We start from the raw sequence: 16171 nt of genomic DNA, 5'->3' as shown, positions 1-16171 counted from the left end.
TTTTTTGTTGCAGCTCTGAGCCTAATTAAGTGCACATTACAACTTTAAAAGTAAAGAACAATTAAAATTCTGTACAGATATACATTTTATTTATATATTTTAAACAATCACAATAAATTTAAGATTCACAAACTTGGAGGGTTTACATGTTCTGTAACAGACCTCAGAAAACAGAAAAGCGTTTTTTAAAGTGAAAGAAAAGGAAACTTAAAGCAAAAAGGAGAACAGATCTAGTTTAATCTCATTTTATAGCACAAATAGCATCTTGAAGAGTACAGCAGCGTGGTTCAGTTCAGTCAGAGAGCGTTTTTAGGTGGAGGCTTGATTACAGACGTGTGTATTGAGGTACCATTTAGTAACAGGATATTACATCACTAAAGGTGAGGTGAATTTCCAACGCTGGGGTAATAAAAATGCCTGTGCTGCCCAGAGGGAAATCTGACAGAGCAGGTTTACAGAGGATCTGTCAGAAGATTATTTGAATCTGGACGATGAAGCTTGAGTGTCAGGTTTAAGAGTCAGATTCAGTCATGTAATATACATGATGGCTACTCCGAAACACTTGCTGGCTAACCTGTTTATCCTGCTCTGTGAGACGGCCCTCTGATCCAATTACACAGGAGGTCTGTAAGTAAACACATATACATTCCCTAAAGAGTGGGCTAGAAGAGGAAGCAAAACACTGAAAAATAACCATTCTGGCTGTTTACAAAGGTCACCGTTATTCTTCACCTGCTCCGTTTAGTGTGCTGGTGCTTTATACACGTCACAATGTGTTCTCCTAATCAGAGGTCATGTCGTACAAACTGTACACAAATGCTACAGAAGCAGTGTAGCTCAACATTTACAGCCTGATTTTTTACTGTGAACACCATTATTACAATGGTGGTAAAGAAGAAAACATCAAAATATTGATGTGCTCATGGAATATTATGCCCTTTTGATATAAGGCATTAAACTTGACATGGTAACATCACATCTACACTTTCTCAGCGTTTCCCCCACGTTTTCAAGTGTACAGTATGATCCCACAACTTCCATTTGCTTCCCTCGCCATGACAGCCCATCACCACAAAAAGAGAAAACAAATTTACTAGCTACAAAACCTTTCATGAATAAAATTGCATTATCTGTATATAGATAAAATGTTAACAATCCCCAGAGATTGAAATATTTTTATAAAGGTCCAACCTGTGAGTGCACCACTAGAGAATTAACATTAGATGCACAGGACCAAAGGTTGATACACTCTTAACTTGTTCATGATGAAAACTCTCCTCAGTGAGAACCAGCAGCCTTCATTACCTCTAATACGATGTCCACTGCTTGTTTTTCAAGGGCTGTCATAAAACCCAGAGTTGGTATCCAAAGGTTCAGAGTAATCTAATGATTCAGAGACTGTCTTTAGGTGAAATGACTGACATGTGGTTCAGTTGTTAGCAGCGTCTGCCTGCCGAGGCCAGTTCTCTTCTTCAATGCCCGAGTCATATTCCTCCTCCGCAGTCTCCTTGGCTGGAGCTCTGAAATTCAAACAGAAAGTCTGGTGTCAGGTTTCGAACCAGGACAGGGACGGGGCTACATGTGTGTGTGATAGTAGGAGATCAGATTCCTTAGGTCCAGCGCACTGTTAGCAGAGAGATACTGACCTGATGTATCTGGGTTGTGATTTTCCCTGGACAACATCTTTGTCCAGCTCAACAGCCATGATGTCAGAGTGGGGCACCTCAAACATGGGCTCTAGAAGGAGCTTTTCCTGTTAAAAAAAAAAAGAGGACATGAATCATTAGGGCTGGGAGATGCAGCTGACTAATTTATCACAATAAAATGTATCATTTCAGGCAATACTAATCATTTTATGGACTTATTTATACTTAAGACCAGGAGAAAAAAAGGTTAGATTAAGTCAAGTCACCTTGATTGTCAGTTCTATCATATGTGGATATGAGAATTGAAATCCTGTTTCTCTCAGATCCCCAGTGTAAACACACAAGTAACAATGGTTAAATATACTAGGATTAAAAACAAAATACTAAGAAAGTAACAAAATACAATGAATATTGTATAAAAAGTACTAAGAAATTAAATATTTATAAATTAAGCAGGGGAGTCAAAGGGGACAACAGCAAAGCACAGCTAAAAAACACAAATGTGAGGCAGTTAAGTGCCTTATTGTGACAGTTTTTGTTAAGTGCAACTATTGTACATTTTACTGAACAATTTTCTGGTTGCTGTTGCCGATACATATCACTATTGTTCATTTACTCAGGCCCATGTGTAACTGTTGTGTTAAATCCAAAAACAAGTCTAATACCCTTAACAAAATGACATACCATGATGGATCTGAGCCCACGAGCTCCAGTCTTCCTCTCCAGAGCCATCCTGGCTATGGCCCTCAAGGCATCTTGATTCACATTGAGTTCACACTGAAACAAAAAACAGAGCAGATTAATTTCAAGTCTAAAAATGCAGTCGTTCAGGTACAAATAGGCACCTGCAGATACAGGTCTCACAAACAAGTTATTCTGAGATGTGAGAGACTTGTTTCAGGTACCAGTGAGAAGTGTATGTTATGTAAGGAAAGTTTGAGTAGCAGAGTTGTAGAGAGTCTGGAGGCTCATTAGACACCAAAACATTAATATTCTCTTTTCTTTTTGTCATTGCTCTGAATGCTTAGAAATGATCTCAGTAACTGTGTCATTTCAATTGCATATTCTGTTTTTTGGGTGACTTTCTTAAACTGTCCAGGGACTACATATGAAAAATAGTTTGTTGGTCAACTCTGGTGAATTTACAGCAATGTTTATTAATGTGCACTGTCCCTCTTAAATAAACCAACAAATAAAGAAATAAATCTGATAAGTTGTTAATAATACTATGAGACAGAATTTTACAGTTCTGGAAAGTTATCACAGGAGCAAGTATTTCTTCTTTAACCATAGCAATCGCAAGGTAAACAATAGAAATACATACTTCACATTACAGAGTTATCTAACAGGAATGTGCTCTTTCAGGTGACTAGGCTACACTGTTGTGGAAACAACTGAGACACGACTGACTTTCTGTCCCCCTCGTTGGAACTCCCACTGAGCAAACACAGCGGTCCCACTCAAATGAATGAGGGGGCTGCGATTTTCTTTTTTAAACTCGGTGCTGCTGTCTGTCTGAACACTGCTCAACACTGTACTGTAGTACCCACTACATCAGAGCCCTTACTTTGTCCATGCTGAACAGAGCCTGGTACTGGGGCACCACAGCGTTACGTGGTTCTGTCAAGATTCGGACTAGCGTGTCTTCATCCAGGCTGTGCAGAGGAACGACCACAGGGAGGCGGCCAACAAACTCTGGGATCATTCCAAACTCAATCAGGTCCCTGGCCTCGACGTGCCTCAGCAGCCTGTCCTTCTCCTCAATCTCTGCCACTGTGTCTGTCTCACCGCTGCTGTTGGCCAAGTCTGCAGCTGCCGCAGCACGGCGCCCTTTCCCCAAGTTGGAGGGAGTTCCAAAACCCAAATACTGAAGAGTCATGAAACATGAGGATCAAGTTAGAGGCAGGAATGACAACAAACAGGAACCTTGGCTGAATGTGTGCTGAGAGTTGTAAAATATGGGTGGTGTTGAGTTTACCTTTTCATTCTTTCTTCTACTAATGATTCTGTCGAGTCCATTGAAGGCACCAGAGGCAACAAACAGGATGTTTGTTGTGTCGACCTGCACAGTTTCTCCTCTCAGTTTCCTGGAGTTTTTCTCAGGAACATTGACGATTGTGCCCTCCAAGAGTTTCAACAACCCCTGACAGAGTGGAAAAAGAAAACAGTAACACAAGTGTGGGTCAACCAATGTAGGTCAAAGGGGAAAAAAACATGAAACCAGTTACAGTTAAGTGAAAAATGCTGCTATTTTGCAACCGTGTCACAAAATATACGGCTGGGAGGTTCATTACGAGTCCAAAGTCTATAAACACAGTTTTATTTAGTATAACTCTGAATACTGACCTGCTGGACTCCCTCTCCTCCTACATCTCTCAGCTGATGGATTCCAGGCACGCTGCCAATCTTATCAACCTCGTCCAGAAACACAATACCTGCACGTGAAACACAACAACAAGATTAAGAGGTTTGCTTCTTATAATTATCTAACACAGTTTGCACAGTACATTTCAAACCATAAAAAAATAACTACACACTATTTACTTTTAGTCACGTTAAAAGGGTTTAAATGTGATGAAAACTCTATGAGACTCTACAGTTGCAGGGAAATGCTAAGTCACCCATTTATACTGATGTTTACTTTTGTAAGTCCCAGTTTGATCACATGTTTTTGTAAATTCTTCCTGCTTCCTTCCTGTTCCTGCTTGCATGCCTGCTCAGATCAAGCTAATAACACATTCTTTACCATGTAAGGAATGGAAATGTGATATAAATGCCCACATTTAAACAGGTAAAATAAACCTACTTAAGCTTTACAAGAGTAAAGTCTCGATGAGTGTTTTTCCAATTTTTTTTCAACAAGATTGATATGGGACTGTTTTTTTTAAATTCATATTTAATATATAAATAATAAAGAGGATTCTGACTGTGTAATAAAATTTGGGTTTTTCTTTTGGCAAGATTAAATATTAGAGAGCACCCTGTAGAATAAAGACTGAACCCTGAAGAATGAAAAGGTCTTCCAGTAACAAAACAGGACTAGAGCAACAACTATGAAATGGATTATGAACCGACTATTGCATGAATCAATTATTCTCATAATTGATTTGAGTAATTTTTTAAGAAAAAATGTCAAGTCACTCTGACTCTAGCTTCTTAAATGTGAATATTTTGGAGTTTCTTTACTCCTTTATGACAGTAAACTGAAAATCTTGGGTTGTGGACAAAACAAGATATTTGAGGATGTCATCTTAGGGTTAGGGAAACACTTGTCAACATTTTTCACAATTTTGTGACATTTTATAGCCCAAACAACTAATAAATTAATTACAAAAATAATTAACAGATTAATCGACAAAGAAAATAATCATTAGTTCCAGCCCAAATCAGGACTCCTGCTGCAGCCCAACAGGTATTTCTACTGTCCTACAATGTATGTTGGCCAATGGGCGAAAGAAGCCTTGTCACCTTTGTCATGATGTCTTGAATGAGTTTGTGGCTGGTCACAAATTCTGGATTGTGCCTAGCATTTACAACTGCTTTATTTGTGTTATCTGTCAGCTCTATTCTTTTAAATACTTCCAACAAAATTGCACATCAATTTGTATTTTAATCATCAGCACTGTGTGCGCACCAAATTTCAGAATGCCCACATCAAATGCAAGACAGAACTTATAACATGCGAGGACTCCAATCGGGCATGATGGTATGATTATATAATAATTTAAATAATACAAAGACTTAGAACAGAATGGATATTTTGTGTGACATGTGTTTCTTGCAGTTTGTTTTGATTCTTGTATTAAAATAACACATATGGTATGATTTAAACATGGAAAACTCCACTGCTGTTAAAGTTGGTCCCTCTGCCCACCTTGCTGTGCTTTGTCCACTGAGTAGTTGGCATCTTGCAGCAGTTTGGCAATAACTGACTCGATGTCTTCTCCCACATATCCAGCTTGAGTTAGTGTAGTGCAATCACAAATTGCAAAGGGGACATCCAGGCAACGTGCCAGTGTCTGCGCCAACAGTGTTTTTCCTATGAAAAATTAGAGAAATTATGATAAACAGATTGTTTTGGCAAGACAGGTCCATATTTACAAATAAGCTGCATATCTGGCTACGTAAATCTTCTTGAACTGAGTGTCACTGAGCAATATGACAATTTAGGACAATCATGACACAACACTAACCTGAGCCAGTTGGACCTAGAAGGATAATGTTGCTCTTCTCCAGTTTAATGTCGGTGTGTGTGGAGTCCAGGACCTCCCCGCCCCTCCTCTCCTGAGGAGCCTGCTGACTCGCCTGCTGCTGCATGGACGCGCCCAGAGCATTTCCATGAGGACTGATTCCTGCGATCTGCAGCAGCTCTGCAACAACAGGTGCAGCCAGAGGGTTAACTTTCTGACTGACAGGAAAGAACTTCTTTAAGAACTGTATTTCATAGATGACTATAAAGATGTAACTGAACACCTTCTATATGAACTGCTGTGCACTTTAAACCAGCCATTCATTGATGGTGTGTGTGTGTCAAATTGTGCATAGTAACAGTTACCATGTACAGGCTATATTTATGCATGCCCTAGTCTGTGCCAGTGTGGCGTTACTTAGTGATAAAAGCCAGCCTGAAAATAGCAAAGTACAGATGTGAATGTAGGTCACTGGGCTACCTTATCGTATTGTCTGGTCAGTCAAAGATTAACACACATCATTTTATTGCTTCAGCTTCTGTAGCTTAATTCTTCATGTGTAAATAAACACACAGTAATCAGTCACTGCTCCAGAACTGGAGCTGCATTTCATCAGATAATACATATACTGCATCATCTAGTGTCAATGTAATGCCTGTGAGGGCTTTAAATGACTCATCATAACAATTCTTTAGGTTGAGCATGACTGTAAATATGTTACAATGAATATCTATCTAAGAAAAGTGGCACAAAGCTCTCACTAAGGAGCCACAGAGGTCTGTACATTTTGGCATTTGTACAACTCAAGACTGATTAAGTGTGACTTTTAAAGTGGCCACAGATAAAGACAACACTAAGGAGGACCAATCACTTACTTGTGAATCTGTACTCATCCTCTCGTCTTCTCATCTCTAGCTCTACAGGGAGTATGAAAGTACTCAAATCAATATTATCATTATCATTACCATTATCACATTATAAATACAGTCAAAAACTATTGTACAGCTGTGTGCAAGAATTATTGAACAAATGCCAAATAATACAGATTATGATTCAAAACAATTAATAATAATTTCTGATTATATATGTTGATGTGTGCAAACTTGAGCAAATGAAAGCATATTTATTTCAGCACTTGCATGTCAACAAATCTTTGTATCTCCTGTATAATTACTGTAACAGAAGTTTAATTAGAACAGCATTGTTTATACTAAGAAATTAAGAAATACTATAGTTTAATTTTCAAATTTAGTATAGTATAGCATATTATTTTAAATTACAGGCCCTGGCAAATATCATTCTCCCTCACTCTTTCCCCATATTTTCCATCTGTCTCTGCTGTCTAGTATTGAATAAAGACAAAAATGCCACCCAAAATTAGGTCAGAGCTCAGCACTACAACTTTAAGTAAAACAGATTTTGTCCAAACACAGCAGATGCAGATTATGTGATTGTGATTAATGCGAGTGATCAGGGGGAACCAATTTAATACATGTGCATGATTATTTTACATAATATTAGATTACAACTGGTGTTTTCTAATGCAAAACTGGAGAGAAGTTACACCAACAAGCAGCAGAATAAAGTCACATTTATAGACAAAAGAAATACTGACCACGAGGTGTTAGAGAGGGCTGCTTTTCCACCTCCACCTGCTGTCGACTTCCAGCAGGGATGTTGTTGTAGATTCGCTTGTAGTGATTGTACACTGCAACCGCCAACACCTTTTTTGCATAGGACTGGCCAACAACATACTTGTCAAGGTAAGCATATATCTGGAAAAAAAAACAAACAAACAGTAGATTATACTTCAGTAGTAATATAATAAACTCATCATTACAACAGAATGTGTAACACTTCAATGAAAGTCATTTAAAAGCATATTTTAATAACTTCGGTTCCTGAATCATTTTCTCACCTTCTTAGGAGGAGGTGGTGGTTTCTGTGCAAATGCCAGTTTCACAGCCTCCGCAGCAGATTCTGGCTCTTTGTTTAGCCCCTTCTTAGAGTCCGTTTCAGACAGAACCACGAAAAAGTGATGGCATTTCTCACATTTGACAAATCGTGTTGATGCTACAAAAGAACACACAACACATTTAATTACAAAACATTTCACAGCCTCTTAAGACTTTAGCAGTCAAACAATTTTACAAGATCCTTTAAGCTGACTAACACTCAAACCAAAAACAACTGTTTAGTGTGCAATAGCTGTTAAATGCTGAAATGGAGAAACTGACACAAATTGTCATGACCTACAGGTAACCTTGCTGGTATACTTGCATGATGCAATGCCAGGATGTATTTTGTTTTAAACTGGTTTAGTTTAAACTAGTTTTAAGGAATGAAAACTGAATTAAAAGTTTAGAATCAAATTGTAACATTTCAACAACATGATGACGGTACCATCTATTGAATTGTATTCATTCAGTATTCAAAGCTAGGCTGTACAACAACATAATAAGTTTAACTGTGGAACACTTGATTCCACATTGGTATGCAAGAGGCTAAATTTGAAAAAAATGCTGGTATGCTAGCATTACCCATTTAATTTTCACATATCTGATGCACTCCAATGTGACACCAAGTGGTCTGTGACTAAGCTAAACTGTCACTGCTAGAGAATTCTTCATTGGTTATGAGACCACATTACTGCAATGCATCATGGAGGTCTGTTCATTAGCAGACTATGAATTGTAGCCACCCCCAACTAATAACGTTCAGCTTAGGCTGTCAGCTTTCTGTATAAAACTTACAATTTTCCTGACATTTTTCTGTGTAAAAAAATACTTTTCACATTAAAGTAATAAATCAAATTTCACCTGGGCTGTGTGGGCTTCAAGAGAACCGGACTGATATTACTATGAATGGGTTGTGCATGGTACACCACAAATTTCCTCTTAACTTGGAATGTTTTTTTTCCAGACACTTTCAAAGTGACAAAAATATGCCTAGGTGGTAGCAGGTGCAGTAAGTAATAAGAAAAGTCACTAATTGTATATGTCTCAACATAATGAAAATGTGCAATTAAACATAATCAAAATGAGTTTGTTTTTTGTTTTTTGCAAATGAGGGTGGACAACTTTTCCATGAAGTTATTCAATCATTACTCATAGAAAATGGTTAAGCAGTTACATACATAGTGGTAGATGCAACCCTGGCTCAAAGTTTGCAATGTCAGTTTCAGAAGGTTACAAAAACAAATTGGTGGAAAAATCCCTCACCTGATTGTTTGTGTCACACCATCTAACAATCCAAAGCACACTGCTTAGTTTGCAGCAGCAGCAGCTTATAAACTCACAGTTTTACAACACAAAGCGGAAATTACTCATTGGACAACAATGAAACCAACTCCTCGATGCTTACTTGGATATTACATATGATAGTTGTTTGTGGTATACTATATTTGTGCTGTGTGTTTGGAGTACTGTGTTTATAGCTCAGTCCACCACCACAATTTGTACCACAGAAAAATGTGAAAGTTAGTTTGTTGAAAAAAAGTTTCCTTACTCTGCCAATGCACAACCCACAACAAGTTTTCTTCCTCCTCATCCATCTTGCATTGTAGGACAGCATGTTTACATATTCTGGTGACAGTCTTGTCTTGTCCTCCTCATTTTCTGTTTTAGTACTTGGCAAACAACTGACAGTTACCAGGGATGTGCAAACTCAACAAAACATCTGTGACAGACGTGTTCCCCCAATTACCTCTATGCCGTATTCCTTTTCACACCTTCGCCTCTTGAATCAAAATGTCTATGTGCACCTCGCACCCTAAATCCATGTCAGATCATTTGTTTTGATGAATATCAATGAATTCACTCACATACAAAGGTCTCTACATGTGTGCAGGGATCTCCACATTTAGGGCAGCGTAGCTGGCTTCCCCCCTTGCCTGATCCCCCAGAGCCAGATAGTCTCTTCCCCTCGCTGATGCTTTTCTGTGAAAACACAACTACGTCAGCACATATTAAATTACAATAATACCATCTCTTCCATGTACAAAGTGGTGTGTTATACTACCATGGAGGGCACTATGGAGAGGTACAAATTAGATTAATTCTCTAAGACAGGGGTCCCTAACAGGCGGTCCGAGTCCGGACCCACACGCCATCCTATACGGACCCAGACCTATAACCAATAAATTAAGAGATTTTAAATTTTGACGGGACGCTTCTATTTTAACTGGTGCAACTTTTCAAGTCTTTCTGCCGCTGGTTTAGCTGATCAGGAAATGCACAGACCAACTGCAGAGAAGCTGCGTGTGGAGGAGACTGTTGTCAATGAGTAATGAATAATGAGTTTATTACAACAGTTGAAACTAACGTGATGGTTAATGACATCGACATCAACCAGATGCTCTTATAAAATTAAACAATTGTCTATACGTAAAACAGGAGCATCTGTGTTTCTCTGTGATAAACTTTCAGACCTTCTCACAGCAGAGTGAACAGGTGAGGGAGGAGAGGAGGGCAGACTGATCACTAATCAATCACTGATACCTTCATCCTCTCAGACTGATTAAAAAAATAAAAATGCCAAAGTTGGTGACAAACCAAACCTGGGTGTCCAAACAAATGAAGTCTTTGTGTGAAACACTGCAGAGTGTAACATCGTGCTGTTTACAGACAGTCTGCCATCAGTAGTTTGACAGAGAGACAGAGAGGGTCGTGTCTAGAAGGGAATCATAGATCTGCGAAAGATTGCGCGAGTTTGGTTATTTTAGTAGAAATAACGGACACAAATCTCGCGAGAGTTGTGCAAATAAAGAGTTACCTTCTAGACACGACCGAAAAAGGTACGCAGCTCCAAAAATAGAAAATCATGTCGTGGTGTCAATGTTTTTAATGTGGAAGTCGCCATAAATAAAACATTATTCACTGATCCACAGAGAGTCACTCAAACACTGATCACTGACCTGCTGTGATGGAAAAATACTCACATTCTTTACTTAGGTATTTTTACATTGTGGTATTAGTGTTTTTACTTAATTACAATTTAAATACTTTGCATGTTATTGTTTCCCTTTTTGAAAAATCAACATTTTTATTGCTGTTGTTGTACTTTAATGGTATTCATAGTTATTTTTTATTACTAAATATAGACCTGCAAACTCAAAAAAAAAGGTGGCATGTTGGTAAACCAGTCCCCTGTCCCCTGGGGGTCTGGGAGCGTCTGTCCTGCTCCAGAAGAAAAATGTTGTGATTTTAACATGTTAACAAAATATTCTGGTGACTGTTTAATTTAAAAGAGTTAGTTTACTCTGCTGTTTGTGGTTTCTGCAGACATTACTACCTTTACTTTTACCTTTGTACTTGAAAAGAAAAGTAAAAAGTAAAGTGAAAACAGTAAAAGTAAATCTACAGTAAAAGTAAATCTACAGTAAAAGTAAATTTACTTTACTGAGTATTTTTACTTTAGCAATTTATAGTTGTTCATTTAATAGACCTGTCTTATCTTCTCTTTTGTATATTACCATTGTTCTTAAATAAAGCAAAAGTAATAAAAGAAAAAAATGGAGAACACGCAATATTTCTTATCTGATCACTCGATTAATTGCCAGAATAATCGATAGATTATGCTTTAATTTTACTGGTTTGACCCACTTGAGATCAAATTGGGCTGTATGTGGCCCCTGAACCAAAATGAGTTTGACACCCCTGATGTAGATGTTGATACAACTACTACACTACTTCAGTATATATCACTCTAAATCATAACACAAGTTAGACATTATGATGTTCCGGACCTTTGCTTTAGGAAATTTTCTCTAACTGGACCTCTTTGAAGTTTTGTTAAATACGCCTGCTCTAAGAGATTACCTTTCCTCCATCACCACTGTCCTTTGTTGTCCCATCTTTAGAGGCGTAGCAGACTGCAGTCTCTGAAAACGACCTCACCCGTACCCGGGGAGGTAGATGAGTCTCCCGAGACCCTTGACGACTCAGAGAATACAACTGGATCCGGGAGCAGGACAGTCCTATAACAACAGCAACATTCCTTTTCACTCCTAAAAACACTGACATTTCATATTAATGACTATGCACCCATTTTTGTTCACTTATACAACACATATTACCCTGAAAAATAACTAGGCAACAAGCAAATAGCAAAATAATGCAAATTTCACAACTGCTCCAATTCGTCATGTAGCTAGACCTGAAATGAGTAGCTATGCATGTATTTTAGTAATTGATTAACCATTTCACTCAACAAAAACAGCAATCATTTTCTGGTCCCAGCTACTCAAATATGATATTTAACAATTTTCTTTGACATATATCATAGTGAACAGAGAATCTTTGACGTTTGGACTGTTGACTGGACATAAAACAAGACCTCTGAAAATGAGAACCACTGAGAGACTGAGGGCCTCTTTTGTTACAGTTACAAAGATTAATCAATCAATCTGTAAATTGAAAAAAAATAATCCTCAAATGAACTGCGACTGAAAATAGTTTTTAGTTGCAGCCCTACACATGTCACTGGGGAAGTGACCTTAATTAGTTAAGAACACATCAGATGATTCAAAAAAGCTTTGTTGCATCAGCTGACCATAGTCCAAATTATGGCAGAGCTATAAAATAAAATTATATTCATATGGTGATATTAGACTAGATTTCGCCTTAGATTTTATTTCTAATATCATTATATGGTGATATAGCATTAGTGTTGTCTTTTCTTGGTTTTAAAGCTGCATTACAGTAATGTGATGTAATTTTTTGTACTTACCAGACCACTGTATTATTTGCTTTCACAAGCTTAGTTATTATAACCACATTACTTATGATTATTTATCAAAAATCTTATTGTGTTAATATTTTATGAGAGCACCAACTGCCATCTCTACAATACTGTAACAATATTAATATTAAGGTATTTGGTCAAAAATATTGTGATATTTGATTGTGTCCTTATCGCCTAGTCCTGTCTGTTGGGTAATTTAATCAACAACGATGCATCATATTCCATAAGATCATCATATGTTTGCACTTTTTAGAATTCACGATGTATTATTTTTAGTAAAAATGTGTACATCAGGGTATATAAATATCATATCAGGAAGTGTATTTTATACATATAGATATAGATATAGATATAGATAAAGTATTTATATGTAATGTTGTGATTGCACGTTTTGTATTTTGTATTTTGTACACGCATTACGTGTGTCATCATTATACAAGCGTGACAGTCTCTGGCAGGCTAGTGTATTGGAACAAGTTAGCTTAGCTACTGCTATATAACACTACGTTGTGTTTTAGTGACGAGTTCTTCTATGTGCTGTTGCTGTTATAGCTAATTCACAGCTGTACTATTATGAAGGGCTGAGTTATGCAACAACGTTAGTTTCGCCACAGCTACTTAACATCGTAAATGACTTTTCCACCTGCTGCTGATATTAGATGACTGTCATAACAAACAGCTATCTGGGCTAGCTGGACGAGACCTACTTTGCAGGCTATAGCAAATACCACAATGTCATGCAGCTTTTGCCAGCTGGCAGGGTGGTGCATTCCCTTTCTTACCTCTGTGGGCAGTGTTTAGGAACAACCTGGCAGCCGAAGTGCACGGACAGGACATAACTCTTCTCTTGGCTCAAACTCCTGTAAATAAACCCAAAGTTAACACGGTGTACTAACGCCAAGGGGGCAGGAGGGGTTGGCTAAATTAGCGGCTAACAGACAGTAGTGGCAAACAGGAGAGGCCGGTTACGTCACTGTTAGCATTAGCTAAGCAGGTCATTTACTGGTGAAGGTGGTCACTAAGGCTGCTTATCAGTCTTTTACAAAACCACTGAAACGTATTGATTGATTGGGCTATCATGGCTAACTTCCCCATGATATCCAGCGGCAGTAATCAATGGCAAAATAAACAATGTAGCTAGCTAACTGGGTTAAATAAACGATCGTGCTTAGAAAGGAACCCGGGACCCGCTACAGATCTCGCGAGAGTGATCATATTAACCCAAAATATGACCCTTCCGTAAGCTTAACCAGGTGCCTTTTAAACCATCAGCCTATACAGATATTAACCACAGCGATGTCGTATTATAAAACAATATTAGTATGTATAACGTTCAAACTAAAAAAAAAATAACGGGTACAAATCTCGTGAGAGTTTCACAAATCAAGGGTTCCCTTTTAGGCACAACCTAAATAAACAGGTAGCTACTTAAGCTAGGCCCTAGGCAGAGCTGCCAGTGGAAATGACAAACGGACATCCAGTGTTGCACAGTCTTAAAGCTGGCTGGCTTTACCCTACGGTGTGGACACATATAAATAAGCAGCTAGCTTAACTAACGGGCAGGCACGCAAGCTAACGTGACTAGCCAAGAGCTTTCTATCATTATAACAGCAAAAGAGGAGTTAACATGTAATAAGCTTGCTGGTTTTACTCACAGGACACGATGAAATCAGTCGGGTCTGACAGCCCCTCCGAAATAACAGATTTGCTAAGTCACTGCAGCTTTTGCCCTCTTGTTTTAGTTTGACAGATCAGTGTGTCATACTAATGTCACAGTGCCTATACTGGGAAACGTTGGCTCCTTTACGCAGTTTTTTCCCAGGTGGTACAGCCAAAGTGATGTAACGCTTGCTGTTATGAACTAGGTCGGTTACCCGCTAGCTAGCTAGCCTTCCCTCTGGGTACAGTAGTTAGCAGATGAGGTTTAATCTGTGTAAACGGTGTAAGTAATATGGCGTCTGGCTTTATGTCAATGCAGTAGGAACCCATCCAGATAGTTAGAGATCTACTAATCCACAGGAGGCGTTAACGCGGACGACTGCTGATGCATTCAAATGATCCTCGTAATGTGCAGATTTCAGAGGGTTACTTATGTTGCGTTTGTGTGATCCATGTAAATAGTGGTGGAAAAGTACTAAGTTTTTTTACTCAAGTAAAATTTGTTAGAGACGGGCAGTGTTTCATTTCAAGGTATTTAAAAATATGTATTTGATCACTTTTGAGTAGTTTGTAATTTATATATTGCTGGACAGAAAAAAAAAAGTTGTCATTTGTTGTAAAATACTTAATGAGTTTGTACAGTTGATACAGTTTGTACCAATGGAGGCCAGTTTGACAACATGATTAGATAGACATAGACAGATATTTTTCACACAGTAGTGATCATTTTAGTTAAGTTTTAAATGTTTTAAACTAAATTTCTTACATATTGCTCCCCTAAGTTCACATCTATATTTAGGATACTAATGCCTAAAACAGTAGTACCCAAACTTTTTTGGACATGCACTTCTTCAGAAGCTAAAAAGAGTTCACAGCGCACATTCCACAGTTATTATCAATGATTAATTATAATTGGGGAAACAACGGATAAAAACAGAAAATAAGTTGAATTTTAGTGGTAAAATCTTAACTATGCTTTCTTTGTAGCAGAGGAACAGACAGATGATGGAGGATGGAGCTCCTCTGCATGTATTATAACAGTGAGAGTTAGGGACTGCAAAACAATCCACATAGATATACATTTCAAGTCTGGTCTCAGTGTAATTGAAGGCATTTTCTGTCCACGAAAAAAAACATCAAGGTTGTCAAGCAAACTAATGTCTATTCTTCAAGGCTAATTAAGTCTGTCTCAGAGGAAAGAAAGACACATACAACCTGGATGACACTTGTTTGCACAGTCATAGTGACTGGCTAGTTTTGTGCTAGCTAGCCCTCATTCTATTTAGAGTGCAGTAAAATAAAATAACATTTATACAAAGGGGTGGTCACTTACAAACACACATTGTTAATGGGACCCTTCAGTTAAATACTGTCAGTGACATACCGTACAATAGTTAAAAAAATGTTATTTCAACCAGAATTATAATGAAATAATATTGCAACTTTATGACTGATTCTGATTCTGAAGATAAGATAAAAAAGTAGAGTCTTATTTGTTATTTAAATTGCCAAATAAATTACCAAAAAACATCTGCTATACAGTGAAACCTGGGGCATTTGAGCCCACTGGGAGTCTGGGGCCCCAACACAGTGGCCTGTTTTGCCCAGTTGGTAATCCAGCCTTTAGGAGGCATGCTGCTTTTCTGCTGCATGTTGACAGCTGTGACTGTGAGGCCTCGTGGTCAGGTTGCTCTGCTGAGCTGCACAGCACTCAGTGGGTGTTCGTGTCCGTCTGTTCTGTGCCCAAAATGTTAGACAGCAGGAACTCACCCATGATGATGTGAAGCCTTCAGCTGAAAGCCTTTCTCATTCTTCTCTGTGTTTCTTACACCACATATCTTAAGTGTATTTCACCACACCTCACCCATCTGTATATAGAATTATTTTGACCATGAACAAGAAAAATGTATTTGAAGGATGAACACTGAGACA

At 38.1% G+C, this 16171-nt stretch overlaps 1 protein-coding gene across 2 annotated transcripts; it reads right to left on the bottom strand.

Moving 5' to 3' along the window:
- Positions 1 to 1240: 1240 nt before the first annotated feature.
- clpxb (caseinolytic mitochondrial matrix peptidase chaperone subunit Xb) lies at positions 1241 to 14535 on the bottom strand. 2 transcript variants are annotated; one of them, XM_084734291.1, is made up of 15 exons: positions 14236 to 14535; positions 13363 to 13440; positions 11656 to 11813; positions 9660 to 9774; positions 7755 to 7909; positions 7452 to 7611; positions 6712 to 6753; positions 5840 to 6016; positions 5521 to 5685; positions 3993 to 4081; positions 3625 to 3789; positions 3214 to 3513; positions 2331 to 2423; positions 1647 to 1753; positions 1241 to 1520 (listed from the first exon to the last, which is right to left on the bottom strand). In XM_084734291.1, exons 2-15 carry the CDS (start codon positions 13415 to 13417, stop codon positions 1430 to 1432), a joined length of 1872 nt encoding a protein of 623 aa, XP_084590417.1. In that variant the 5' UTR covers positions 13418 to 13440; positions 14236 to 14535; the 3' UTR covers positions 1241 to 1429. The 2 variants fall into 2 exon arrangements, with proteins under 2 accessions (XP_084590417.1, XP_084590418.1); XM_084734292.1 differs by lacking the exon at positions 6712 to 6753.
- Positions 14536 to 16171: the final 1636 nt, after the last annotated feature.

This window comes from Lutjanus erythropterus, chromosome 13 (genome assembly GCF_056507025.1).
Source record: "Lutjanus erythropterus isolate fLutEry1 chromosome 13, fLutEry1.hap2, whole genome shotgun sequence".
NCBI lineage: Eukaryota > Metazoa > Chordata > Actinopteri > Lutjaniformes > Lutjanidae > Lutjanus > Lutjanus erythropterus.
This window is presented reverse-complemented; position numbering and strand designations above follow the sequence as displayed.

Bases quoted from the DNA above. Each gene is read 5' to 3' on its own strand.
- clpxb (XM_084734291.1), bottom strand. From the start codon at position 13,417: ATGTCCTGTCCGTGCACTTCGGCTGCCAGGTTGTTCCTAAACACTGCC. The intron at 3,790-3,992 runs GTCAGTATTCAG...CCACTCTGTCAG, and splicing joins GAGGAGAGGGAGTCCAGCAG to GGGTTGTTGAAACTCTTGGA. The intron at 3,514-3,624 runs GTAAACTCAACA...ATGACTCTTCAG, and splicing joins GTAGAAGAAAGAATGAAAAG to TATTTGGGTTTTGGAACTCC.